Here is an 18,017-nt window from a genome sequence, read left to right on the forward strand (position 1 = left end):
TATCATCTGGCAAAATTTGGCGCGTGAATAGTGACAAAATTTAAGATTTATAATTCAATAATTTCCTGGTTGTCTAATTTAATTTTTTTCGAACAATAATTATATATCACACATTTTTTTTCATTCGCTTTTCAACTATTAGATTATATTGAAAGAAAGACTAATAATATTTATATTATTATTTGGTACAACAAATGCATACGTGTCAGTTTAACTTTAATATCATAGTTTTCATAGAAAAAAAATAAGTATTACTCAAAAGTTTTATAATTTAATGATATCGTGGCTGGTTATAAAAAAAAAAAATTTTAAAGTAGCGCTAGAAAAGATCTCGTGATTGATGTACTAAATTTCAAAAAATAATATACGTCAGAAAGTATCGATTCAAATAGCACATTGATATTATCCAAAATATCGATAGTATTACTATTCATAGCTGAGCCGCCAAGAATTGCCACAAAAATTAATTAAGCGTAAATATTTACAAAAAAATTATTATGTCAAAAACGGTATTATGTGTTTTACTGAAAGTGTTAATGTTAGCGAGAACAGATATCTTGGATCCGGATTCAGATTTTATGCAGGTAAGAGATTGCTTTGTTGAATATAATTAAATATTATAGCTAATAATTCGTTTGAAAATTAAAACTATATATGATAAAAAAATATGTATTATATACATCAAATAAAACTATATAACATAAAACACTAAAGAGTATGAAGAAATGTGAAGAGTATGAAGAAAAAAGAATGTACAAATCTTTGCAACTTGATTTATTAATAGATTATATAATATAAAATTAAAAAGCTTATACAGGATGTATTAAAACTTGACTGCATCTTATCTTTCTATTTTTTTCTTTTTTTTCATTAAGTACTTAGGTTTTAATACTTTTAGCATTACGCAAGATTTTCTATTTATTTTCACTATATTAAATAGTGATATTTGGATTGATTTTTTTACATTTTTCTTTCTAAGATTTTTTAATTTTTTAAATATTTATAACTATTTATTAGTATAATAACATCAGTAATAAATTAATTCTTATAGAGTAAAATTAATTTAGTAAATAAAGATCATTCTTTTTTATGTTTAGGATAGTTATATAAATATATAACATATATAACAAAAATTAAATTAAATAAAGTCGAGAAATAAAGTCGAATATCGGAATTTTGAGTTATATGAATCAATCATGATAATAAAGCTAATAATCATAGTAATCAACACATATCAATCCCATCATTACATATTAATATTATTATATATGCAATAAGCTAATCTTTTAGGCTACGCCTTTGACTTTGTGTATAATTTTAATTATACATACATCCATTCTATAGCTATATACATACGATCGTATCTAAGTAATATAGTTAATTAACATCATTTTCTCCAGAATTTGTTTGCATCAAGAAAAGTAACGATAATCGAAAAAAATTCAACAAATATTTATATAATTTCTATGATCATAAAAATACAATATTTATAATCTATATTCGTGAAATTGAACAAACGTTATTTAAACTTTAATGATAACAAAAATATGTTTGAAAATAATAATCGTGCGAAGATAAAGACCCTTACTTTAAAAAGTTAACTAGTTTACCATAAAAAAAGAAATTGTTAAATAACATTATTTGAATAATAGAAAAGAGCTATACTTTCATATATTATATTATTTGCTAAGGGAAGCAGTTATATAAATTCTCTTAATCCAATTTATTGTGTGATGTGATTTTGGACTATCACACACATATATTGATATGCCTGCTAGCAACCGTGTGGCTCAACGAGCATTGAGCATAAAATCATTAATATTGATTTATATGTATAACATTTTCTTGGTCCAGACAGTTTAATTTGTGTACGATAGCCCTTTCTGTTTTATATAAAAAACTGTTTGGTATGCAAGAAGATCTTGCATATAAAAAGCAATAAAAACATATTTTAATATAAATAAAAAATAAAAAAAACATTTTAAAAATGTAATTACACTGTACTTTTTAAACATATTATTAATTAGGAAAGATATAAAGAAAAATATTACTCTTATATGATTAAGCAAACAAGAACTTTCATGGCAATTTTTTTATTTGTATTATTTATAATTAAAATTTATATTAAAAATTTATATTAAAAATTATTATTAATATATTATTTATTATTAAATATGGACACGTTTTTAATCCAGCGGTGCTTATTTTATTCTTTTTATGTATTATTATATTTTATCAAGGATAATCCAGTATCTGAGAGCGATTATGACATTTTACAAAATCTCAAATTTGACCGGAATCATCTTGACAGTGTGAATGTGAGAAATAAAACTGAGATTCCATTTGCAAATACATCTGTGATCTCAGAATCTATTGGTAAGTTAGAAATAAATACATAAATTATTAGCAAAAAAAGTCTACTACAAAAAAATTGCAAATATAATTTACATTTAAATTTAATTTATATTTAAGAGTAAAAATAAAATCTAAGAAAAAATATCTTTTTACAGTTAGAAACTTGTAAACTTTATTTTGTCGCAAAAAATAAGAAAGAAAAATTCACATATTGTATATAAATAAGATTTAATATGAAGCAATTAATTATTTAATTTTGCTAGTTTATTTTTATTATAGCAATCGCAAATATTATATTTCTAATTTCTTAATCAATAAGATATTTCTCTATTATAATAATAAGAATAAGATATTTCTGAAAAACATTTAATGATTTATTAAAAATTTTGTATTTGTTCTGGATCAACAATTATTTTTTCATGTTTCAAAACACGTCAACTTTTTTATATTATTTTATAATTTTTTAAAATCAACATTTACTGTATTAATTTCCATATTTTATAATTTACGTGTATTTAACTCTTTTTTTGCCTTTATTTTTACTTTAAATTATTTCTTCAGACTTATTGAAATAATTAAGTTGATGTTTTTGTATATAATTATGCCAATATGTGCAATCTTAAAATTTCTAGAAAGCAAGTTGGTTTTGAGCAAACCAACATCTCCCAGGGCATTTGTAGAGTTACATAATGGATTTTTAAATAAAGAAGACAACATTTCTGCGATATTCAGGTAAGAAAATCTAAATTCTCAGTCTGTATTCTTTTAAATTTAATAATACGTCTAAAAACTTCGATTCTGTTATAATTTCATTAAATTTAAAGACCAAAATATTATTTTTCTTACAGATGGAACCAACCTGAATTTGCAAATGAAATAATACAAGGATACACAGTGCAGTGTTGGTTCATCGAGAATCTAAAAGAAATACAAATCTGCGATGACAAAAATATTTCAGCTAAAATATTGGAGCACACGGTGTACAATCTAAAACCTAACACGACATACTATTTTCAAGCACGAGCGCATACTAAAGTTGGTGCTGACCCTTACACAGATTTGATTAATGTATCGACTACGCACGAAAATCCAATACCGCAATTATTGATGGTAACAAGAAATGGTATCGATTTATGGGATATGGATTCAAAAATCAATGTTAATCTCGTCAAAGATAAGAAACAAGTGATAGATGTCACTTATTCGATAGCGGAACATAAAATTTTTTGGAGCAACATAGGCAAAGAGCTAATGATGTTGGAGATAAATGAAAACAATATTACAAAAATAGCTCAGCTTCAAAATATTGCGCGCCATCTCTGCATTGACTGGGTAGCAAGAAATCTGTACTGGATAGAAAGAAACTTGTTTTATTTTGGTGACATTATAAAGTTCGACTTAACAAGATGGCAAAATGGCATAGTCAAATACAATAAGATACTGAAAATAAGCATCTATGGTGACACTGGCGGTTTAACTTTACTACCCTCTACAGGGTATGTTAACTTTCATCCATTTGAAATAAATGAACAATTATTTTCATTAAAGATCTATACTGATTAGTAATTTTTAAAAATTTTATATAGCTTTTTAAGATCAAAAGTTATGAAAAAGTAGTAAATTAACACAAATTTAATTATAAGACTTTTAAATATATAAATAATTAATATTTATACATCGAATTTTTTTGTTATTGTTATTGTTAATGTTTTATAATAAGTAAAATAATGTATATATTTTTTAGATTTTTATATTGGACAAATTATACTCATAATTATAATCATTATTTTGATCCTCTGCCAGTGCAATCGGATCTTAACGGAAAAAATGTTCGAATTTTTCATAAAGATTTATCTGTGTGTTCCCCTTTCGTACTTAATATGTTCAGTTTTCATCATATAAAAATTAGCAATATAAATACTAAGGAGCCGCTAATTTATTGGCTATTCGATAAATTTTTGTTAGTGACAGACTTTAATGTTTCTATATGCAATTTGATTTTAAATGTCGAAAAGATTGGCAAATCATTCTTCAAATCTTTAGACATTGACAAAACAAATATTTACATTGATATTAAATACGATAATAAAATTTATGTTTTGAAAAAAAATATGCGCTTCTCGAGACTGTGGACGCATTCAAATACATCCAAAAGGTAGAATCATCTTCTCCGATAAATAAAATTCATGCTTTCGGTAAATCTTTGCAATCATATCCTCCGACAAGATGTCTGACACCTGATAAAAAAGTTTATAATGTAGAAGAATTGACGTACATGGTAACGACAAACAGCATCATCGTAAATATTCCAGAGTCAATCCCTAAGAGTGGATGCAAAAAGTACAACTTACCTACCACCCTATATACCATCAACATCATAAGCTATTGCGTGGACAATAAACTTAACGAGTTTGATAATTTCACCGTGCAAACATACGAGCGATATTACGAGTTTCAAAATTTAACATCGCTTACAGAGTACAAGTTACTGCTAATAATGAGCAATTTTTACTCCAATCAGTTATCGATGGATCCGTTAATTGGCTCTGAAGTTATACTGAGAACTAAACCGAGTAAGCTCGACGTACCGGAAAATGTAACAGTTGAGGCTTTGACGCCTACTGTAGCGGCAGTTTATTGGATGCCATCCAAGAAATTAAATTGCGTACCCGTGATCTACAAAGTATGTTGGATGTTAATTATCAACAATACGGGAGAAACAAACAAGTTACTTATCAATAAGACTGAAAAATGTACAGTAGATAGCAAATTTTTCACGACAATCGAACCATTGATACCAGAACAGCAATACAGGGTATACATACGCGTGTATTCAGTCAACTCCAATGATCATTATAATGACAGTTCAAGCGAAATTTTATATATGTATCCGGAACCAAACAATATAACTTTGAACAATGTTAGCACAAACAGTATGGATATTTTGTGGATTCCTAGTGTAAATTTAACAATTGATTACATATTGCAATACAAAAATGTTGAGGAGCAAGAATGGCAAATTGCAAGAAACTTTGAGCTGAGTAATGGAGAAAAAGTAATGTACTATATAAAAAACTTATTATCAGGAACTCGATACGTGTTTCGTTTGATATTAAGATATCCAAAATATGAGAAAAACTCTACGTGGCCTTCTGATGAAAGAATTGTTTTTTCAACACTGACAAGTAAGCAAAAGAAAATATTATAACATTATATGCTGATTTTAGATATAAAAATGCTTGCAAAATTTAAAAATTTAGTACTTGTTAATTTAGTACTTGTTAATAATAAACTTATAAATAAAAGGGAGTTTTTAAATAAAATAAAAATATTAAGTGTATGTTTTTGTGTAACAAAGGTGATATGTCAAGCACTCTTCAAGGAATCATTTTGCAACAGTTTAAAGACTTCTTTCTGTTTTATGTTATTGCTCTATGTTTTTTGATTTGTATTTGTATCCGGCGTTTTGACTCTAGTAAGTATATTTGATATATTTTAACTTTCTAAGTATCTCATAGTATTAAATAGTATATTATAATTTTAAAAACAGTATATCGAGATTACAAGGTATATCGAGATTACAAGGTAAGTAAAAAAAGAAAAAAAGTTTTGGCTGAAATAAATGCATTAGAGATTGTACCTAAAATGCCTAACAGTAACGTACAATTCAATACGTTATACAATCCTGTGTTGCAACATAATTCGGATGAAAATGTATTGACTGAAATCAAACGTGAGGATATCAGCGTAGGAAAACTTTTAGGCCGCGGCGCATTCGGAGAGGTAAATACTAATTTTTTCGATGCATTGTTATATATTATTACTATTCAAATCTATAAAAAATGAAATGTATACGCATTTCTCAATAAAATTAATAACACGAATAACTGTTTATAAGAGATTATAAGTAATGCAAAGTAACATACACATGCACTCTACTATATATTTCTAGTTACATTAGTTAATATAAAATAACATATATAATATCACTTAACATTGAACTATATATTTTTTAATAAAATATAAATTTAAATTTATTTTAAATATTTTGCAGGTTTTTCGAGGAAAAGTACAGAATTTAGGAAATTTGGGTATAGAGATATCCGTTGCGATAAAAAAGCTTAAAAAAAATGCTTCTCCGCAAGAGAAAGAAAAGTTCTTAGAAGAGGCCAAGCTTATGAATAACTTCCGACATAAACATGTGTTAAGATTGCTAGGCGTTTGTTTAGACCAAGATTCTCCATTAATTGTACTGGAATTAATGGAGGTTGATCTGCTACAATATTTGAGAGACTGTCGAAAATTACAATCGTCAGATTCGGAAAATCTGCGACTGCAAGATTTGCTCGCTATGTGCGAAGATGTTGCGCGAGGCTGTTGCTATCTGGAAAATCAACGTTTTGTTCACAGAGATCTCGCATGTCGAAATTGTTTAGTATCCGATAGAAATCGTGAGAATCGTGTCATTAAAATTGGCGATTTTGGACTGGCTAAACATATTTACAAGGATGACTATTATCGCGTGGTAAATTTATCGTAAAAAAATCAAATTTTTTAGAAAAGTTTGTTTTTTTTATGTTTATAATACAATACATTTTTATTTTGCATAAAATTTAAGAAAAATAGGTTATTTCTATTTGTACAAAACAAGAGAGAACATTTTTTGTTCTAACGTAAATGCTCTAAAAGTTGACATTAACATGAACCGAAAGATTTACTGCTAAAATCACATGTTTTAGAAAGGAGAAGCTCCTCTTCCTGTTTGCTGGATGGCACCGGAATCTTTGACGGTCGGAACATTTACTTCCCAGAGCGACGTTTGGTCATTCGGTGTTCTAATGTGGGAAATTACATCGTTGGGTGAACGTCCCTACACTGGCAAGACTAACGAGGAAGTGATAGATTATGTACGTGCTGGAGGCAGGTTGCCAATGCCTGTCAATTGTCCACCGATTTTGTACAAGTTGATGCTGCATTGCTGGAGTCCTGCGGATTATAGACCAAACTTCAAAGTTTGCCTCAAAAACATTAAAGCTCTAAGAAATAACATAAAAGATACTTTATTAAATCCAGTGGATGTTATCTAGATGTTAAAATTAAATTTATTAATATCATTATTTTTTAAATCCAATAAGAAGGGGAAATATAAAAAAAATAATTTTAAATAATTCATTTCTGCCGTTTTCATATTTAATTTTAATATTAAATTTATCAATAAAGATAAGAAAAACATTTTTTAATCCTATTTTGCGAGAATTTTGATAATTAAAAATCACAACACATGTCTTTACAACTGTAAACAAGTGTGAAGCTGATCTTATCACTTATGAGTAACCCAAACAAAACTTAATGATTTTTATTACTATAATTATTGATATATTGTTACAGTAGTATTAAAAACGATGACTATTTTATATTATACTAGCATCTTGTTTTATATTCCTTTTTTTTATTTCTTTAAATAAAATGTACAATTTAAAAAATTTTTCTATATTTTTTATTCCCTTTCCAGTTCTTTTCAAAGTATAAGATTTCAAAAGTATAGATATTTTTTAAAAAAGCAATTAAGAAAGAGGATATAGCAAGTCACCCTAATTTATTATAAAGAAAAGATCATTCTCTTAAACACGATCAAATTCGAATAAATCTCGATCAACGACGAGTTCAACTAAATAAGATAGAATTATCAAATTTATATCGTTTTTAACCTCTCCCTCATATCAAAGAACAAAAAAATTAATAATTTTATTTGTATTAACAATAGAAAAGTACTGTATGTACCAATGACAAATTAATCATCCATTAAATTAACCGGAATTTGATCTAGAAAGGCCTTCACACAACTTATCTCTCACCGGCAATTCATCATTCCGATGCGGTCATTGACGAAATATTTCACGTATTATGACATATATACGCGCGGAATATTAAATTGTAAAAGTATTTTAAATTATAGATTAATTATTTTTTTTTGATAGATGTATCATGATAAAATTTTTGTCAAATTAATTATTCGGTTCTGCGATTCAATTATTTAATTGCGTATTTTCAATCCAAATCATATTTGAATCACCGAAAAGTCCAGCGATACACCGAACAAAATATATTTAAATTTAAATATTTTTAAAAAATTATTATTACTCCCAAAGAGAGATAGCAACGAAAAGATAATTTATCTTATTTTAAATTCCTGTTACTACGTTTCTTATTTGATTAAATAAATAAATTATGCGAAATACGCGATTCAAAATTTATTGTTGCATATAATTACATATGATTTAATGTATATAAAAGATAATTAATTATTAATTATATTAATCATGTCAAATTATTTCCCTATATTTCTCACATTCGCTTTTGGAAAAAGAATTTGACGGAGCGTTTCGCATTGTGTCAATATTATCCAAGTATTGACGAGAAAATAATAACATAGTAAACGTAAACAATAATAATAATAATAGAGCGCAATACACCATCAAGATCGAATATCATATTACTGATAATTTATTGCTGTAATATTTTACGTCTTATATCATATGTACATGCGAAATATTAATGTGAAGAGGTATTTTAAATTGTATAATAAATTAATTATTTATTAAATTTATTAATTATTTATTAAATTGTGTAATCATGAAACTCTTCTGAGGCCTGAATACTACTTATCGATCCTACGATTCAATTATTTAATTACGCGTTCTCAATTCGAATTATATTTAAATAATCGAAAAATGTCGTTAAAGCATAAAACGAAATAGTTTTACTCTAAGTATCGATAAAAAATAGTTATTATTCACAAGGATCGAAGCAAAATTAAGCGATAATTTATAATTTGATTTCCTGTTTGATTTTGTTCTTATTTTGAGAGGTTTTTACTTGCATTTTATCAGTTTGATAATAATTTTAATGGATTAATGAAATTTTTGGAATGAAAATGACATCAAACGATATAATTCGGATAATTTTTATTTAGATAAGGAGAGGGCATTCTTCGGAATTTTATGTAAATGTTTATTTAATTTTTAGATTTGTACTTACTTAAAATTTATCTGAATAGTGTTTTGATATTACTTCATTCGCAAGAATTTTATTAATCAAATAAAATGATGTTCAAAATTATAAAAACTACAAAAATCTTATAAAATTTATATATATATATATATATATATATATATATATATATATATATATATATATATATATATATATATATATATGCAGGATGGCCTCGAACATTCCAGCCAGACTTTGAGATCTTATAGGAAATTTAATTCTAAACAAAAGATTTCCTATAAACATGGATAAAAAAATGCTTCCTTAAGAAGTTATCGCTGAAAGACCTCTGATAAAGGAAGAGCAAAAGATGAAAAGGAAATGAAATAAAAAGAAAATGAAACTTAAAAGGCAGAGCAAAAGGTGAAAAGAAAATGAAACTTAATAAATTTCTTGAAAAAAACGATAAAAATAAAAGTAAAAATCTTTTTCTTTTATGAAAATAAAATAAATTTTTTCGCTCCTTGTCTGATGTTATCTTATCCCAACAATTATCGCATCCGTGTGCTCGATACGTCGGTCATGTACATTAAATATATATAATAATAGTCTTGTCATCAAAAAAATATTCATAATTTTAAATTTTATTGTCACACACGCTTTTAATATTATTTTAATATTACACTTATTAATAACGACACAGTCGACACACGAATTATTATTTCACTAAAAAGACGCAGGAAAATTAGGGAAGCGGGAACCTAAACATACCTAACTTGCCTCTAGCTAGGTACGTCTGTGGTAACGCGTGACGTATTAGCTGAGACGTCACTTACGCATGCGCACGGAGATTCCCACGCGGGAAAAAATCCCACGGCAGCGCATCACTGCGAAAAACGCCGAGATGGTCGCTCTCTCTGGTATCAATTAGAAAAAGCGTCTTGTGAAAAACTGCGGCGCGACCCCTTTCAGGTTTCTCTCTGATCAAGTACTCTGTTTCTTCTACGTTCAACCGGCAACCGGCAGTCATCGACAATATAAATTTGTATAAGTGCGCAAAGTGTAATTTGCTTAAGTAAATTGTAAATCAACTGTCACCAAAATGAGCAAGGCACATCCGCCCGAATTGAAAAAGTAAGTAATTTTTCGCAATTTCACGCACGCACAATGCCTTATCTATTATTTAGTTTTCATCATTATTTTCAATCATCAACAGAATATATTGCGTTTCACACACATTATTTATTAATTACAATTTTGTACTTTTTTTTTTAGGTATATGGATAAAAGACTATCTCGTAAGTATTACAAAAATGTGCTAATAAAATTCAAATTATATACCTAAGAAAAATATTAGGTTAGATTCAAGAACAAAATATAAGTCTCATTACGTAGATCTACTTGTACATCTACTTAGAAATTTTTATGAAATATATTAATATATACTTGATATAAATATTTTTTTTTTTTCAAGGAAATCACATGTATTTAAAGCAAGCCTCTATGACTTTCTTTAAAAGAAATTGCATGCATTTATAATTATATTTTATTGAAATTTATAACATTTAAGAGACATTTATATATGTCGAAGACAATATATAAATGCATCTTTATATTAAAACAAATATATTTTATACTTTTATTGTGTAATTTTATTGGAAATATCTTGCAGTAAAATTGAACGGAGGTCGACATGTCATTGGCATATTAAGAGGTTTCGATCCATTCATGAATATGGTTATAGATGAAAGTGTAGAGGAATGTAAAGATGGTACCAAAAACAATATTGGGATGGTGGTAAGTTGTAGAGTATGATTTTATAGAAAGTAGATTTAAAAGTATGATATTCTACAAATTTAATATTATCATTTAAAATCAATGAAAAATTTTCATAAGATAAGTTGTATATTGTTCTAGGTAATTCGTGGCAACAGTGTCATAATGTTAGAAGCTTTAGATCGAATATGATTCATTCTACTAGAACTTTATCTACATTTTTAATATGTATATCTCTGAATAAATAATCAAATTTTTTCTAAAAATATGTAGATATCTGGATCTTTCTTTCATAACAAATAACTCAGATTAAAATTTTTGAGCATATAAAACACTATTAAAAGATATATGATTTACATCTAAAATAGAAATATATAGTTAACTAGCAAAAATTACAAATATTAATAAGAGATAGAAAATTATTAGCATTTAAGTTGTTATATCCTGCGATATAACTATGTTATATCCTGCGATAAATAGAAAGCAAATAAATAAACAAATTTGTTTTATTAAAATTTAGTTGTAAATTGAAGTATATTTAGAGAATATAATTAACATATTTATAAATTGTCAACTAATTTATTTCCTCATGTGATATTTAACAGATAGTCTTTTGGGGTAATTATCAATACTTGATTTATTTTACAGCTTCATTATATATTAGCTACTTTGTATATTTTTATTGCAAGCTTTATATTTTTATATCATAATAATACAAAACAGATTATGAAAACACATGAATAAGATGGATATCTTTAATATACAAAGCATGAAACAATATTTATATACTATTAGAGCAATGTAACAAGTTTGTTGCATATTTCTTAGATTCACGATACAAAACATAGTCTTCATGAACATGTGCGCCCTATGTGTAAGATACATATAGATTCTATATCTGCTAATTCAAGGCTCAAATCACTTAACAATAGAGACATATATCAAGATTTGCATTCACAGATTAAACGTATATTTATTAAAGAAATATAATAGAAAGAGTAGAACATGTTCAAATAGATTTATTTCTGCACAGACAAGTCATCTATATAAGTCCATAAAAAATAAATATGACTATATTAGAAGAAGTATTTCAAATCTACAAGGCACTCAACATTTCATTTTTCATATTCAGGAACATTATTTATCCTCAACAAATTGTAAATGTGACGTCGCATATAATAAAATATTTTATGACATTATCTTTCTCTCTCTCTCTCTCTCTCTCTCTCTATTTTACATTCTAACAACAGGATGGAACAGAATGAATATTAAATAGTGGATATTTCATGATACACAATATACACACAAACTTATTATTAAAAATATTCTATTGTTTCATATATTTCTGTTCTGCTCTTATATCAATTGTATTATAAAATTAAAAAATTATTATCAAACATATAAAGTGCACATATAATAAACTTTAGAAAACAAAATTGTCATCTTATATGTTCCGATACTAGAATATTTTATCATTATGGCTTATTTTAAAGGAGTGATATTTAGATGCAATATTTCTTTTAAAGAAGAAAACAATGATTATCTCAATAATAAATCTATATCACATCATAAATAAATAAAAACGTAGCTTCTATTTTATTCTTTTTTTATTTTATACGCCTCTTTGAAAGAGAAATAAAATGCAATACAAAAAAATATACTTGTATTACATTTCATTGTGTTGTATAACTTATATCATGTCAATTAGGAAAAAAAATTAGAATAAAAGGGCCAATTTTGGTTCAAATTGGCTCTTTATTAATTTGATTTGACATTTATAAATTCATGTCAATTAATTAATCATGAGGGAATGGGTCTTTACACAATATGCAGCAGAACTTTTAATTTATATCTACCATAATTAATTGTCTATATTCAAGAATAAAGTCAATTTTATACTCTTCTATCTTAAACTAAGATTTTTTTTATGTACATAAACATTTCATTGTGCATCGATATATATATATATATATACATATAAAATACTACTATTTGTTATACATATAAAAGTTCATATATTATATGTTATATTATATAAAAGTTCATATATTATATTAAGTAATTATTAATAATTAATAATAATAATAATAATGTGCTTTACAGTGCCAGCATAACTTGAACTTTCTTATACAAAATTAATAAAAAAAAAGAAACATTTAACAAATCTATAAAATATTTGTTTAAGAAAAAATAAGTTATAAGAGAAATAAAAATTTTTAATTATATACTAAATTAATTATATTTAATTTAATTAAAATAAATCAAATTTGAAGTTAATAAATCTAATTTGTTTATTTTTAGATTCTATTTTTTCCGTTTTGTATTCTTTGTTCTCTGTTTTAAAAAAGATTTAACAGTATTTGTGATTATAAAAGAAAACGTTAAAGAAGTAGAAAATCTTATTTTTTAATACTTGAAACAATCAAAAAAATAAAATAGTAGTATTATATACACATGTATATATCAATCCACACATACACATATATAAATATATATATATATATATATATATATATATATATATATATATTATGTGTGTAAAAAAATCTGATGTATCTTATACTTAATATCTAATACCTAATCTAATACCTAATATCTTATACTTAATACAGGAATGTAACGAAAAAATTACTAACGTAAATATAACTAATGGCTATGACAATCGAGATATTAAAAATTTTACTAAACCATTTTGTTAAATTATCATGTATAAATAAATAAAATTTCAAATATTACTCTCCCTATAAACGTTTTCTTTTATGCGGAAAAGAAAATGGGCAGTTTTTATTCGTCGCGGTTTTTATTTACACGACAGTTTAAAGTGCGATTGCAAGTAAATAAGAATCCTTTGCATTGAAAGAAATTCATATCACAATATTCCACATCATTAAGCTATGCAACTATCATGAAGAACACTGTCAGTACTCTTGCATACTCTTTTGCAAAGAGTACAATATTAATTCTAATATAAGTATATCTTGCTCACGCATTGTACAAAACACATATCAACATTTACATTTAACGCTTTTTGGTTATCAATAGGATACTTTCTCCAATACTCTTTTCCACATATATTTCTATTTTTCCAAGCTTTTTGGTATCAAACTTCGAAAAATAATCGTCTAGCTTGTATTTTTTATAAATAAAATATATTGCACGAATTTTTTATCACGACGTGATAATAGATTCTGGCTTGGAATTCTTGGGATGAAGACTTTTTTCTATGGAAACGAATGTAAATCCATTCAACTTCGCACTATCGTTCTCATTAATCGTCTTTAAATCTATGTCATCATCGTTTTTGACGACTATATTTTGGAAATTCTTGACATTGTCTTGTGTCGTTTCAACAGAAACTTTATTCTTCAAATTACTAGATATATCTTTCTCATCTAGGCTTAATTCCTTCATGTCCTTTCTATTTGAATCATGTACTGATGTTGTGTGGTTTACTTTTTCTTCAGAGGATTTTAATTTCTGTTTCCTCACTTTGATATTTACTTTATCAGAATTCAATGTTGCATGTGTTTTAATATGATTTTTGAAGAAAATTAACGATTTACAAACATAATCACATTTATTGCAAGAAAATTCCTTTGACTGATGAGTCGTAAACATATCCTTTTGACTACTGTGTTGTTTAGTCATATGTTTCTTCATATCGTACTTATTACTAAAAGATTCGTCACAAAGATTGCAGAAGAAGAGTTTTACACCTTTATGCTTCGCGATATGCATTTTAAAATACCAGTCCGTGCTGAAATGTTTCGAGCAGTAATCGCAAAAAAAGGTCTTCTTCCTTTTCAAGATCTTTTCTCCTTGCAACTTTTGTATCGAATAGTGCTGTATCGGAACTTTCGAAGTGTCTTTTTGTTGTGTTGTAGTAATAGTGTTCGAAGTAACAGAAGTAGTTGTAGAAGTGTTAACGGCATTAGCAGTAACTATAGCAGCGGGCTGAAGCGAAGATGGATTTGGTATAGTCACTGGTGTTACATTTTCCGCCATGATGCAGAATTTGGGAATACCCTGTGTCCGATGTAGCAATGATGGCGCAGTTATCAAGTTAGTTATAGGCACCACGCGTATCGGCATCGAAAACGGTTTAGCCTGAATCGGGGTGGTCAAAATGTGCGACGGTGACACGACCCAATTGTTTATCGACAAAGATTGAATATTAGTAGTTTGAGACAAACACGTTGCCATATGAACGTATTGATTCTGCGAAGATGAAGCTGGAACAGAAGTAGCAACAGGAACAGAAGAGACAGGAACAGAAATAGGTGTTGATGTAGATGTCACGTACGATTGTTGCAAATTTGAAAATCCAACTTGATTTATCGATTGCGTTTTGCTTTCTATCGGACACGATGTGTTTTGCGGTGAAATCGTGAGGGGCACACTTCCAAGAATATTCGCAAAGTTATTTCCTTGTGAATTAATTTTGATAGGTTGAGCATTAGATGCATTAGTCCCAATCGATTGAGTGGTGGGTATTGAAGTTATGGTAATGATCGGTTGTTGACTAGGCGTTGTTTTTGGAATGATTATTATCTCCTCATTCTTCCGCAAAATCTCCATCGCTTTTGCGGGGTCCGAGTAATCGTTTCTCTTCATTTTCGTAATTTCTAAAATTTGCAGTTCACGTTCGCGCATCCTTTCCTTTAACAAATGCACTCTATCTATATTGTTGTGTCTGTACTCGTCCTTCCTTGTGCAATTCCTGTGATATATCCGAGATTTTCGTCCTTCCAACGTTATCCCACAAATATCACATGCACGAGATTTATCGCATCTATGTAACTTTATTGACGCTCGACGACAACGATTATGATCGATACTCAACGCGTCGCAATATTCGTTTTTGCAGTGCTTTCCGACTGGCGCGTTTATTTCTTCCTCTTCTATATTCACTGCTAACATAGGTGATACTCTGTCATCATCTACGTACTGCTGCACTATTACATCGCAAATAATGTTCTCGCACGGTTCATAGTGACCACATAATTTTTTTTTAACAGGCAGCAAAGCAATTTCCGATTTCTTGTCCTCTATTTTTGAAGGCAGAAGATTAGCATCTTCTTTTTCTTCATCAGGTATCCTCACAGGAACTATTGATATTGCAGGTGGTTTCAGTGTCATTGCGTTCATGCCATTTCTCTTATTATCAAATATATTCTTGTCAAGCTCAGCCACTGAATTTAGAGGAATTGTCTTAATAATAATGTTTGGTTGATTAAAAAGACGTTTTACTGGATCTGATTGCAACACCTGCAAATAACATTGCATTTTGTAATATTGTGTAACACGATAAGTGATTGATTGCTTTGCTATGTAACTTACTTCGCATAAAGAGACTTTCGTCATGTTGTTCGGACACATGTTGGACGCATTAATGGGTATAAGCTTAGGTAGTGGTGCATATGCCATCTTCACCATGTCAATGCGTGCAATATAGAGTCTCCTATAATTTGGAAAAATTCAATTAATGGGCGATCTTGCGACCAACGCCAAATTTCACGAATTTTCAATGATTTTGCTTCGCTTATTCAAAATGACAAAACAGAGCGAACATGTCAGAATGAAAAATATATCGCATAGTAGAAAATCATTTGTAGGTTAGTGTTTGATTTATAGACAAAATATATCTCTAAGATTCCCCGCATATTTATGCTATATATGGTTCAGTTGTGTACATAGAATTTTTAAATTTATACTTACAAGAGAGAAAGTGGGCGAGCGACTCGCTACGACTGATTTACAATCGATGACATGATTTGGAATCTTAATATAAAATAATTGTCGGCGTTGCTTGTGCAATCCTCCGTATGTACACGGTGGTGCACGTTTCTTTTTTTTTCCGGAGAACCAATTTTTTGTCGATGATACACAGATATACACGGTACGTCGAATCGAACATTTATACCGTCCTTTTAAAGGAATGATAATCGTGCTTCTATGTTTATCCGGCAACACATGACGTGCGATCTGTCAAACGCGAGATCGCTGTACGACGGCGAAAAATAGCGGCAAATATCGCGAAATTAATTTTGACGGTGGTGGCCATCGACGAAACCGCGATACACAAACGCTCCGCGCATGCGCACATCTACTCGTCGCCGTTTCTCGCGCATGATCGATCTTGAAATCGCGCCTATCGAGAAAAGACCCGCTTATTTTTTTTCTTTCATTCTTTTTATATCTCTTTCTTCTTTTTTCTTCATGTATATCTCGTTCTGCTCGTTCCATTCTATTTATTCTACACTTTTATACATTTTATTTCAATATTTTTGACTTTTCGCTTGTATTGGAAAATATCGAGGACGGTACGTGTAATCTCGAAATTTATTTCTCTTTTGAAAAAGATATGCGTTTCAAAAAAATAGTTCCAAAAATATAGTAATTATGTAAATTAAATCTTTTTTGCTTTATATTCTCTCTCTCTCTCTCTCTCTCTCTCTCTCTCTATATATATATATATATATATATATATATATATATATATATATATATATCTTATAATTACTACATATAAATATCTAAATGTAATCTTATATCTTCATTTTTTTTATTTTTCTTTATTACGTACTTTTATATTACTTGCCAAATTTTGCATTTAAATATGAATAATAATATTTGTGTAATTTTATAATATTTAGAAGTGTCATAAGGCTTTAATTTTTAATTAAAAAAGAATAAAAATTAATTAAATAAGAGTCTAAATTAATGAAAAAATTATATGCAAATATACTTCAGCATAAGTTTTGTTTCATACAATTATAACAATAATAAGGATTAAATTTACAATTATTACACATTTTACATTATATATAATGTATCCTACGATGCACTGCATATATATATATATATATATATATATATATATATATATGTAT

General features: G+C 27.6%; 3 protein-coding genes across 3 annotated transcripts; 2 read left to right on the forward strand and 1 right to left on the reverse strand.

Moving 5' to 3' along the window:
* Positions 1 to 578: 578 nt before the first annotated feature.
* Positions 579 to 7,771, forward strand: LOC126850671 (proto-oncogene tyrosine-protein kinase ROS-like). Its single transcript, XM_050593903.1, is given in 9 exon segments — positions 579 to 584; positions 2,241 to 2,376; positions 2,988 to 3,087; positions 3,204 to 3,851; positions 4,100 to 4,455; positions 4,458 to 5,540; positions 5,906 to 6,138; positions 6,410 to 6,880; positions 7,095 to 7,771. Coding segments are annotated over 9 exon segments (3,381 nt in total). The 3' UTR covers positions 7,443 to 7,771.
* Positions 7,772 to 10,246: 2,475 nt separating this feature from the next.
* Positions 10,247 to 11,390, forward strand: LOC126850709 (probable small nuclear ribonucleoprotein G). Its single transcript, XM_050593967.1, has 4 exons — positions 10,247 to 10,482; positions 10,624 to 10,646; positions 11,021 to 11,145; positions 11,266 to 11,390. The coding sequence occupies exons 1-4, from the start codon at positions 10,451 to 10,453 to the stop codon at positions 11,314 to 11,316; spliced, it is 231 nt and encodes a 76-aa protein (XP_050449924.1). The 5' UTR covers positions 10,247 to 10,450; the 3' UTR covers positions 11,317 to 11,390.
* A 2,301-nt stretch (positions 11,391 to 13,691) lies between these two features.
* Positions 13,692 to 17,196, reverse strand: LOC126850677 (uncharacterized). Its single transcript, XM_050593914.1, has 3 exons — positions 16,843 to 17,196; positions 16,465 to 16,585; positions 13,692 to 16,392 (listed from the first exon to the last, which is right to left on the reverse strand). The coding sequence occupies exons 2-3, from the start codon at positions 16,558 to 16,560 to the stop codon at positions 14,293 to 14,295; spliced, it is 2,196 nt and encodes a 731-aa protein (XP_050449871.1). The 5' UTR covers positions 16,561 to 16,585; positions 16,843 to 17,196; the 3' UTR covers positions 13,692 to 14,292.
* Positions 17,197 to 18,017: the final 821 nt, after the last annotated feature.

Source organism: Cataglyphis hispanica, chromosome 6, assembly GCF_021464435.1.
Source record: "Cataglyphis hispanica isolate Lineage 1 chromosome 6, ULB_Chis1_1.0, whole genome shotgun sequence".
NCBI lineage: Eukaryota > Metazoa > Arthropoda > Insecta > Hymenoptera > Formicidae > Cataglyphis > Cataglyphis hispanica.

Coding starts and splice junctions, on each gene's coding strand:
- LOC126850709 (XM_050593967.1), top strand. CDS start 10,451: ATGAGCAAGGCACATCCGCCCGAATTGAAAAA. Junction 10,647..11,020: donor TATGGATAAAAGACTATCTC/GTAAGTATTACA, acceptor AATATCTTGCAG/TAAAATTGAACGGAGGTCGA. Junction 11,146..11,265: donor AAAACAATATTGGGATGGTG/GTAAGTTGTAGA, acceptor ATATTGTTCTAG/GTAATTCGTGGCAACAGTGT.
- LOC126850677 (XM_050593914.1), bottom strand. CDS start 16,560: ATGGTGAAGATGGCATATGCACCACTACCTAAGCTTATACCCATTAAT. Junction 16,393..16,464: donor CGAAAGTCTCTTTATGCGAA/GTAAGTTACATA, acceptor TGTTATTTGCAG/GTGTTGCAATCAGATCCAGT.